Source organism: Cheilinus undulatus, linkage group 17 (genome assembly GCF_018320785.1).
Source record: "Cheilinus undulatus linkage group 17, ASM1832078v1, whole genome shotgun sequence".
Lineage (NCBI taxonomy): Eukaryota > Metazoa > Chordata > Actinopteri > Labriformes > Labridae > Cheilinus > Cheilinus undulatus.
The window spans coordinates 21,775,133-21,787,044 of record NC_054881.1 but is presented as its reverse complement, the minus strand read 5'-3'; the positions used below and the strand labels follow the sequence as shown (position 1 = coordinate 21,787,044).

At 38.3% G+C, this 11,912-nt stretch overlaps 1 protein-coding gene across 1 annotated transcript in view; it reads left to right on the top strand.

Annotated features, from left to right (window-relative positions):
- The first annotated feature begins 5,731 nt into the window (after positions 1-5,731).
- nnt (nicotinamide nucleotide transhydrogenase) overlaps positions 5,732-11,912 on the top strand; it is a 53,329-nt gene continuing 47,148 nt past the window's right edge. Inside the window, exons 1-2 of the mRNA XM_041810769.1 lie at positions 5,732-5,837; positions 8,104-8,319. Coding sequence (XP_041666703.1) covers positions 8,166-8,319 — 154 coding nt within the window. The 5' untranslated portion in view covers positions 5,732-5,837; positions 8,104-8,165. The remainder of the gene's footprint in view (positions 5,838-8,103; positions 8,320-11,912) is intronic.

Here is an 11,912-nt window from a genome sequence, read left to right as displayed (position 1 = left end):
ATGGATAAAGGAACCTCACCTTCTACTTAACCAGTCCAACACTGAGTTTATTATTATCCTTGCCAATCCGGCTTGGATCAAATGAACTCACGCCCACTAAGTCTGCACAGGATCTGTATGTCATGATTGATGACCAGCTAACCTTTATGTGGCCTTGATTGCTCGGTCATGCCCATTCTATAACATCAAGAGGATCAGACCCTACCTGACCGAGAATGCAACACAACTCCTGGCACACGCTCTTGTCATATTATGCTTCAACTACTGCAACTCATTACTGGCAGGCCTCCTTGCATGCACATTTAGACCTCTGCAGATGATCCAGAACGTTGATCTTTAACCAACCCAAGACAGCACGTCACTCTACTGTTCATTTCTCTACACTGGTACTTCCATCACTTCAGGGCCCAAACCACAAGCCCAACTCTTCTCCTTTGTTGTCCCTCGATGGTGAAATAAATTACCCAACTCCATTTGATTTAAGTTATACTCTCAAGGGAAAAGACCCACTATGGACTCAGCTAGACTATTCTCTGGTGTTGTCCCCAGTGGTAGAATGAGACTCCCAAGCAATATGTGTCGGTGACAACAATTTGACTGATGATGAGGTCTCAAGTTGATCTCATGAGGAAACAAGAAACAGTGGATTGGATTATGGGTAACAATTATGGGTGTATCAAAAAGAGGGCAATATGGACTGGCTCTCCATCAGATAGAACTTAAGGTTTGCATGTTATTACAAAAATAAAATCAAATAAAAAGTACACATTAGTTCCCCCGAAGGAGAAAAAGTAGGGATTCTTGTAAATGATGATGCAAAGATAAGGAACATATGCTCTCCTGTTGGTAGACGTCAGGACTGGCGTCGATGATGAAAGAAAAATTCTGACATGCTAGTCTTGTCGAGTCATGGTCATGGGGCATCTTGGACAGGTGGTTAATTATGTCACACAACAAGACCATTTGTCGCTCCCAACCCTCTAAATCCAGCCCAATTTTTGGCGATGAGCTGCGATGCTGCAATCGGGTTTAAATCTGGCTGAATTAGTGCAGTCTGAGCCGGCCTTTATATTTACGTCGCTTTGGACGAAAATGAATGCAACTGACAGTGCAATATTGTAAATTCTCTTTCTGTCACAGAATAAAAAAAAATGTTTTTACAATAAAAAATAGGACTGCAGGTACAAGTTTTGCTCCGGTGGTAGCAGGCACCCATAATCCCAGCCCCAGCTCTGATTGGTGCATGTCTTCCCCCACTCTCTTTCCCCATGTTTCCTGTCTCTTCAGCTGTTCTATCAAATTAAAGGCAAAAAGCCCTAAAAAATCTTAAAAAGAAATAGGATAGTCATGCAAACAAGGTGTGTTTTTAGATCTGTAAAGCACTTTGAGTGGCTTTTGTATGACTGGTGCTCTGTTAATAAGCTTGATCTGCCTTGCAAATGCCATCATATCCCTGTGTTTTTGTGTGCATTCACAAATGCAAGAGCTCATTGTTGCATTATATCAGTGACAGTAGATGGGTGAGGACAGCCACCCTACTGTGCCTTTAATCATCACACTGAATCCTCACCTGTTTCAGGACTGCTGTGAAGCAAACCCTGACCTCTGACCTCTGTGCCAAGGGCAAGTGAAAAGAACATGCTTCAGAGGTCAGATTAGCTACTTTATCATACCTCGCAAAGACTGATTAAGCTTGACAGTTTCTGTTTCAGATGTGTCAGTATTCATCAGAGAATGGCACTAGCATGATTTACAGAACTGCAGCCTGCATCACTCATGAAAAGCTGAGAAAATAATGAGATGCGGGAGTGGGAGATAAGTTATCACCGAGGTAGTTTAGCGTTGAGCTAATCATTCAACAAGAGTTGAACCTTTTGAATGAAGGCTATAGTCAGCAACCATAAATAACCCAGACAGGCTATCAGATGCTGCCGTTAAAGTTCAGGCTTGTTCAAAGCTGTAAAAATGTGACTTCAGGCAAGTTGCAGATTTTCAGACAGAAAGGCAGGTATTTATTCCTCCTTCAACTATCCCACAATTGCTCCGCTAGCCTAAACTTTACCCACGTTGAACAAAAGCCCTACTAATTTATACTATCTGTTAACATTCAGTTAAATTCCTTTGATCTGACCTTACAGCTCCTTGATGGTGGCTCCTCGCAGATACATAATTATCTTACTTAAAAACTTTTTCATTCAGAAAGCATTTTAAAAATGTAATTGAAATATAGACATTTTGGTAAACAATCAGCGTTAATCAAATGACTTATTGTCCCTTTCAGCAAACTTTGGTTAAGCCACTGTAATGTCTCCTTACAGCCACCATGATGTAAAATAAGTCCACTATTGCTCCTTAAAACATAGGAGTTGTATTTGAATGTCAAGGCATTTTTATTGGCTTAACCCTTTCATACTTTACAAACATCATGTTTAAAGCACACTGGAAAGCATGAAGCAGAAGATTGATTTTTTTAACCCTCATCTTATTTTCATTTGGACTATGCAGTCGTTATTCTCGTGGGTCAAATTCAAACTGAGTCTGGTTTCTCTGCTTTTTAAAGATGAATGTGCAGTTGGTCACAAATTTATACCAGCAGTCAGCGTGCCTTTTTTACATGAGATTATTCCTAGTTCAGCATGTAGCACAGAGGAGGAGCTGGGGTGGAGGAGGGTTGCAAAAACAGCTTGCAGAGAGAGCAGCAAAGCATAGCCAGGCAAGAACAGTTTAATTATGGCAGCAAGTTGGATTAGCCAATAGCGTGCCAAGAGCAAATCAGATAGATCAGCTGATCTCAAATCCATGGCCTGCTGAATTACCTCTATACACTCAAATTTTTTGGTGAAAAACCAACAATGTTGTAATATTTTGAGAACAGTCATGATCAGAGGAGCGTAATCACACTCCTTGTTGGTAAAAACTGACCTTTTCTGGTTTGTCTCGTGTTAAGAAAGCATGTCGAATTTATCCTTTACTTCTGTGCTAATGCTTTATAGTCAACGTTATCTAGTCATTAACACAATGTTGAAAATTATTTTGTAATTTATAGACTATATGCACCATTTACACGAAATTATACCTTGTTGTTTTAAATTTAGCTGACACTGTGAATTATGTTGGCTATGATTATGGTTATAACATCCCTAGGTCATTTTTGGCCTGCCAAGGCAACAAGCGCAATTGATTTTATTAAAATTCCTCTTTTTCATTTATAAGTATTGATCATCCATGACATTTTTATGTAATTAGATTAAAAACACCATTCATTTATTATATAAAAAATGAAAATAGGTCAAAATCAACCAAAGGACAGCACAAAGGTTGAAATAAAGATGAGTATGCTTCTCTTGTAACCTTAAAAACACGTGTCTAAACATAGCTAGGCAGAACTCTGATGGTTTTACTGTCAAGCATCTTCGTTCACCTGCTTCCTGACCTCAAAGTTTCATATTTGTTGAATTTATTGTTAAGGAAGACCTAGAAATGAAGAGTGCATATAGGGCAAGAAAAAAAAAGAAAATAAAAGCCATGTGAGCAGAGCCAATGTAATTAGAAGAGCTGTTTTTAGGGTGAGACGCTGAAATGAAAACCAGGCATAGCAACAATGCATTCCTCCCTGTGAGCCGGATAAAGAGAACCAGATGACCAGTATGTCTGTTAGAGAGCACATATATAAAAATGGTAGACACTGTGATTGAAATGAGGGGCTGGAACCGACTGTCAAGATGATTTTTAAGAAGTTATTACTATAGAACAGGTTCAACCTGAACCAAAACTTCAAAGATTACTCTATAACTGTGTTAAAGAAATAACAACACAAAATATAAAAGAACCCCATAGTCGACAAATGTGAGTCTCACATCAATGCTGATGAAAAATCGATTTATCCAGAAATAACGCCAAAGGGGGCTGGGGTTAAACACAGGATGGCATTTTAACAGTTTAATGCTGATGATTGTTGTAATTCTTCCTGAGTTGTGGTAAACTTTCTCATACTGGAGGTCATGTATCAGTTAAAGGACATTTGTTTTTAGTTAAGATAAATAGGGAAATATCAATTCCAATATCCTGTATCCCACATGTGTTTATAATAGCATGATGCTTAGGATTAAATACATGAGATAACATGATTAGATTCAAAGTTCCCTTACACTGACCCCTCATCGCCATCAGAATGACTCACCATCTGAAAACACGAGATCTCATACAAAGGTGTATGATGAGATCTACAGGTCATGGTTTTAAATGAACACCAGCTGTTGTAAAACAGGAACCAGGGATGCTAGTGCATGTTCAAATCTGAACATTTTTTACATTTTTACAGTATCTTTTATTAAAAGGATATGAATCACAGCATTTAATAATGCATTGCAACAGAGGAAATAGTATATCTCCTTGTCTTAAAAGAAAGAAAAATGTGTGTTTGGTAGATTATTTATTTGTTTTAATTATGCTTCTTAGAAAAAATGGTGCCACATTTTAAGAAACATGCCTTTGTGGGATGAGAAGTAGAGCTGAGTATGTGGCTTGCGCCCATAAAAAAATTTGCCATATTTTCTCTACCAATGCCAAACAGCTTATTTTTCTGCGGCTATTGGCTCTTGTTTTGAGATTCTTGCACCTTGGCCCTGCTGCAGTCGTCAGTGACTGCAGGAATCAGCATGTCACCTTTGACTGATCTGGATAGGGACTGTGTGACAGTGCAACTTCAAGCTGTGTTCCACAAAATCAAGTTGCAGCATTATCCGGAGTGAGCCCTACCATCTTCAAACTGAAGGCCATGTTCCAACAGGGGATGTCAGTGACAGGCTGCTGTGGGGTTGCAACAGGATCCTTTGAACCCATGGCATGGTTTTTGCTCTGATATGCATTTTCAGTTGTGAGGCCTTCTATAGAGATGTGTGCCTTTCCCAATCATGTCCAATCAGCTATTTCTTACAGGTGGACTCCAATCAAGGTGTAGAAACATCTTAGAAAAGATCAAGGGAAATGGGAGGTAATGGAGTCAAGTTTCAAGTGTTTTGCAAAGGGTCTGAATCCTTATGAAAATGAGATATTTCAGTTTTAATTTTAATCAATTTGCAGGAAATTCCAGAAGTCTTTTTTCACTTTGTCTTGAAGGTTTACTGAGTGTAGGTTAATGAGAATAAAAATGAATTCAAACGACTGAAGCATCAGGCTGCAACGTAAGAAAATTGAAAAAAAATGAAAGGAGTCTTACTACTTTCTGAATTCACTTTTCTTTCTATTTTATTTTGTGTCACATTTCACATAGGATTTCATGGATGAAGGAGGGACTGATCACATTTTTTCTCATTATGAAATCATTGTAAATGGTAAAACAGCATCCCTTAGTGGCAAAATAAAGAGTTGCATTTGATGTGCATCTTCAGTTTTTAGACGCCATTTCCGATATAATAGTAGATCTAACAGACATGTCAATAGATGCAATGATTTATGTCATTTTCGTCGCAGTGTAATTGTTAATATTGGGGGTTTGTGTTTACGGGAAAATGGTCATATGAATGATTCAAGCCCTTTGGAAATACGTCCCTCACTGCAAGATTAAGCCTTTACTAATAAAATATAAGAAAATATAAAAAAGATGATTAATCCGACTATCATTTCATCAAAGGTTGAGATAGCTGTTAAGCAGACGTATATAAAAGCACTCGTGGCTTTCTTTTGCCTCGTCAGTGACCGCAGCTGAAAGTGGTCGGACATCCTCCTTTGCTCCTCATATGATCCAATAATATTCTCATGCCGGCCGCTGCTCCGGACATCTTCCGGGTTATCCGACAGTTCGCCTGTGCTGCACAGAGCCAGGACTATTTCCAAAGGTCAGTAGAGTTATCTGCCACTTACTCCTCTACTCTCACTTTTCAATGTGCACTTGTTCCGTTTTTACCTGATACTGTTACTGTTGTGGGCTTTTCTGACTCATACATCGCCAACATGCACGAAACAGATGTGTATATTAGCCACCTGCTAGCACGCTAGCTAGCTCCTTTTAGCTTCACCCCCGCTAGTTTGTGCAGACAAAAAGAGACAAGTGGTGGCCGCTTGGATATTAGTCACATTGATGTCTGACTCAAAGGGGAAGTACACCGAGCTTTAGCTGAAACAAAACGTGCAAAATTCACCAGATTTTACTTGTCATTTTCAGTGAATGTCACAGTGTTTGATGTAACGCTACCGCAAGGAAGTCATTGATTCAATCGTTGTTGTTTTATTGGGTCATAATGATGCCGTTGGTCAGAGTTTTATGAGAGACCTTCACATGATGACCCAAGTTTAGGCTGGGACATTCAGGACAAAGCGACTAACGCTTACAATGAACCAAGGCGATAGTTTTATGGGCTAACATTGTGGTGTTAGCAAAATGTCAGCGGGATCATATTTTAAGACCGCCGCACTTTTGGTGACGTGGTAGCGTGTTTTTTTTTTTTTTTTTTTTTTTTTTACACAAATTAAGTCTTGAGCTCATGACTCCGTGGCTGTAACCTAAAGGAGTAAAAGAGTACACGAAATGTTAACCTTTAAACATGTTTGACACAAAGACAGCTTGTTTTTATATTTACAAAGAAAACTCTTTCTTTCAAATAAAAAAAGTTTTGCGGAACTACTACTGCTGAAGTCAGCGATCAGACATAAAGACTATTTCATTTAATGTCGATTAAACATCAAAAATGTATATTTAGGGCGATTAATCAAAGTCGACAGTACATTTTGAAATGTCCTGCAGTTTTGCAGAAGGTGCACTAATGTATAAAATAGGTTATTAGAATGCTTTTTAAAGAAAATGCTGATTTGGCAGACCTGATGTTAGAAACATTGGTCTAGTCGTCCTCCATGCAGAAAATCATGATCTAAAAGTACTTCCAGACTGTGGTATAACTTCATGCATGCCTGGAAATCTCTGCATTTCCTTGTTACTTCTTGTTCTTTGATCGTCTGTTTGGATGCAACAGCAGGTACTTTGAACAGTGTTAAAGTCTAACAAACAAACTTTTTTATGGTGTAATTTTGGCACAGTTGATTTGTGGTTGTTATAATGATCATAGAGTAACTTAGTTTTAATCATTAATACCTTCTGAGACTGCAGCTTATAATCATAACTGCTTGAACTATTTTGATGTCTGTCTTTATTTCTTTGGGACTTCAGTGTTTTGGTGTTGGATTTTATTATTAATTGATTTATGAACCGGTTTTTAATTATTTTACTGCCCTTATTCTATTTCTACTATTATTTTCTATCTGCCTGTTCCTTATGAAGCCCTTCACCTTATGTGGTTTTATCTATAAGACAGGCCATAAAGTTCAGCTAAGTTAAGTGTTTTTAAAGCCAAGTTTAAATTTAAATTGTGAAGAGTTCAAATCCAGAGTTCCTGATCCTAACCCAAAGAAAACATTAGAACAACTACGATTCAAAATAAGCTTCTAATCAATTTACTCATTTATACATTTATTTGCCAGTCAGCTTAGGTTTTACTCTTACATCAGTGTCTAAATATTTCACTAAAACAACCTCTGTGCGCACACAGAGAATCAGATTGGATTTAACTGCCAGTCATTTCTAGTTTAAACCCCACTACACCAGCCCTGCTAAGCCTCTCTATCCCAGTTTCATTATCTCCCTTTTATGTAAACACGCTTGTGCTTTTTACTGCAGCAGAGTCATTTAGTCAGCTACAGCTTTAAGATTGTAAGATTGATGTTCATGATTTTTTTTTTTTTTTTTTATCAAAAAAATTGTATTTGCAGACAAGGGGCAGTATATTTTACTATTCTGCCAGCAAACACCTAAAGATGACATGTATTTAACAGCCAGAGTGTTTGTTGTATTTTGACACAAATGAATGTTGGAAAGTTTTGTCCCAGTGAATGGGACCTGTTTCATAAACAAAGGTCATTTGTAAGGGAACAGGGAAGGGCATATTTCTGCAGATCCTCCTTTAAAGGATGTAGTAGAATTAAAAGCTTAATATATTAACACTGTCATTTTCTGTCTTACTTGTGCACACTTTCATTCTCCTGTTATTCTCCTCTCCCCCATAACCCCTCTCTCCCTCCCTCTCTCTCTGTTGTCTCCCACCTCCCCCTCAGGAGGGGTGTTCTCTGTCCTGTCGAGCTCCTCCTGGTGTGTGAGTGTTGGGTGTGCGTGCACCATGGCGAGCCTCCTCCGTGTTGTGGCAGCTAGCTGCTCGGCCCCCGTGTTCAGCGGGGTCTCCTGTGTGAAGCTGCAGAGCAGCAGATCAGTCAAAGCAACGTGCATTCGTTTTTTCAGGACCCATCAAGCTCTAGGACGATGTGCTAGTCCAGGTAAGTTCCATAAAAGTTAATTTGGCACGAAAGCTTTATGTACTTGTTCAATAAATTAACATTATTACAATTCAGCCTGTAGAAAGATGAGATTTTCCACCTAAAAGAAGCTGTTATTAAAAACAAACTCCATCTAATTGGAGTTAGTGTGACAAGAGGTTTGATTATGAACTATGACAACTGTCTTAATGCTGATGTAAGCTGTTTTAGGTTAGTTCCTGGTTCCTCACCCATGACCAGTTTTACCTTAAAGGTGTGGCATGTTTCTCCTAGATTTTTTTTTCTATCCATTACTGTGTTATATTGTAAAAACAAAAAAAATGCCACGTCTTTATTTATGATCTTGAACCCTGGAATATGGCAGTACTAAGTTTTTAAAACAGCTTGGACTTCCTCTGACGAAAATTGGCAAATTCCTGAAAAAAATGAAGCCCAAAGGTTTCTTAAGTGTGCCAGGTCTTGATCACTTACTTCAGTAGTTCTCAACTGGCTGGGCATCAGGACCCACCAACACCTCCTCAAGAGAAATAGCGAAATTTCCAACCTCTCAAATGATCTTAATGAGAAATGTTATTGTTTAGATCTCAAATAGAACCAAATATAACTACAAAGAGAAAGAAAATGTGTATAAAATGCAAATTATTACAGAATGACAAGTGTGACTATATCTCATTTTACCCCATTTTCCCAAGACACTTGGTTGAAATTTGGTAATTTCTTGAAGAATTTCCTCTTTTCTTGGAAAGAAACACTTATATTATCAAAAGAAAAGGAAATCTATAAGAAAAAAATCTTAAGTTGAATACTGAAATTTACTCGTCATCATAGGAAAAACTAAAAAAAAAGATGTATTAATTTTTTGTGTCTCCACTTTGAGCTTCTGTAGATAGACTTTTTTGCCCAGTTTTATCTCTTTGCACATATTCACAACCCACTGGTAAGAGCTTTGAGACCCTCTTTTGTTCCCTGATTCACCTGTTGAGAATCACTGACTTAATTCATTACCGGTCAGCATGCTTGCATTGGTGAGTAAACTTAAAGCCAGGGAGGTAAGAAACAGTGACTAGTTTGTAGCCATGTTTAAACATGACCATTTTGATAGTCTGTTAATGACTTTTTTGTATGCTGTTCTTTTATTGACTGTGTCCACTGAAGTGGCATGCATACTACAAGATAATCGTGCTATTTCAGGCCTGATTTCCCTCTTTCTACCTAAGTCAGCAAAGGCCTGTTAATCTGATAGTCGTGAGATTATCTTGCCAGATTTTCCTGTGGTGTAAGGTGTGTTGAGAGTGATTTTACTCTCCTCTACCTGCTTTGAAGATGGTTAAGCACACTCTGATTTGAAATCATAAATATTAAACATGTTCAATATTTACGATCAGAAGTTTTGTTGTGTAAGGGGAACTCCCAGGACCACCAAGCTCACACTCTGTGGATCGTTATGTGGAACAGAGCAATAGCCAACCAGGAAGCAAGCTTACTGAAGAAAGAAGCACAACAAACACAGCCATGTTAATGATTAACACAAAGCATGAAGTTAGATGGATGTCAGAAACTTAGGAGCAACTTGTTGATTCGTGGTAATATCAGGAGCTTTTATACATGTCCACAGAAACATGCAACAGTAGGACTGACTAGGAGAAGTTGGACTTAAGTTGTTACTGCTGTAAATGTAGCAGGTAGCTAACAGCTAGCATAATTGAGCTTTTTTCATCTTGAAGTTGAATTTGACTGCACAATTTTAAGTTTTGAGAGTGGAGACTGTGCTCACCACATACATGAGAACAAAACTGTTAAATCTGTCATTATTTATGGTCATGTGTGAGATCCAGTGTTAATTTCATCGACTAAAATTATGACTAAAAATGTTCGTTGACAGGCCATGACAAACACTAGACTAAGACTAACAAAATTAAATCTGTGATGACTAAAACTGACAAAAACTAAGTTTAGTTTTCATCAAGATGACTACAACTAGTCTAAAATGTAATTTAGTTTTCGTGGGATGTTCAGAATCCGGGATATTTCTCCACTGTGGGTAAATCTGTCAAAATACAATGCATCTGTAGCTATTCTTCCTCTTAGCTGTAGAAAGCAGGGACCCCAGGTTTGGCAGGGTGCAGACAACACACTAACATGATTTGGTACCAGATTTAGACAAGAAAATAAATGCTTGGACTAAAAGTAAAGACTAACATGTGACTATGTTTTATGGACTAAAACTTAAAAGGATAGAAATGACTAAAATGTGACTTAAGTAAAATGCATTTCATTTAAAGACTAAGCTAAGACTAGAATTAAAAATACCTGCCAAAATTAACACTGGTGAGATCTGCCACATTGTCAAAATGAGTTGAGTTTGAAAATCTATGTATGTTAGGCTTAAGAAGGTGTGGCCATTGAGATTGGACTCATTCATTGTGCCAAAGGAAAGATCAAATATAGAGCTAAATTGAGTAAACTAGTTATTTTTATATCAAGTGATGTTACCATTTTCTGGTTATATTTCTGGAGTAAAGATAGATTAGCCCCTTTCTTATATTTATATAAGTGTACATTTAAAGCGTTAGGTTCCTACTATTAATCTAACAAAGCAGGCACTATCAAAATTTCACTCTGGACTCGGAGGGCAAATTAAAAGTTTCGTTTGGCTTCATTTTTCTCCTGTTAGAAACCTCGCCTAACACACATGCAACCTAGCTGTCGAGGCTTACAGATCTAAGTTTTACCTCTGATAGCAGCTTGAAGGCAAAACCAGCTGTTAACCTTCTCATGCACCTGTATGTCAGGTGCAGAACGGCCTTGGTTGGCCTTGGGAACAACTCTGTCTTCATAGTAAAGTCACGCTTTACTGAGAGTCATGCGTATTTAATCTTTTTCATAGTTCATCATCTCTTTTAGATCTTTGTTGATGTAAGAATGCATTCTCATGTTTGAGCAAAATAAGGCTGAATAAAACATCTTTCCAAAGTTTATTCTAGAGGTGAGTGTTTCTACATGCAACCACTTTGACTCTCAAGGTCATCCACTGCAGCCCTCAGGCTTTGTTCTCCATTTCCATGCCCACACTCTGCGTCCAGTAACCAGGCAGAGAGAGAGAGAGTGTTTGTTGTGTTTGTGTACTGCAGGATCCAGTATCAGCTGGCTGCAGGTGCCTCATGTCAGAGTGTTCTTGGTTCCTGGTTGTGCTGGTGAAGGTGGGTGTTTAAGGGGGTGTTAGTGACCTGGTTCATGGTGCAGTTCAGTCAGCTCCAGTAACAGCTGGCAGCGTCTATTCTGGACACACAAGTGTCAGATTACAGGGTCACAGACAAGGAGAGGAGTCCACTACACACGTCATATAGACGTGCTTCTGTTTTGAGTTGTAGAGCCTATAGAGGGGTGGTATAGACTGAGAATGTTCAAAGCTTTAAGATTGAATCTGTGAACAATGACATGGGCAGAAAGTATCTGCTTTATAAGCAGAATCTAATTCAACAATAAAGTTTACACTTGCTGCCACATTTTTAAGGATTAACATTTTAAACTCTCCATGTTTGCATATATGTTGTCTGCTTTTCTTTCTATCTGGCACATTGCTCAAAGAAGAA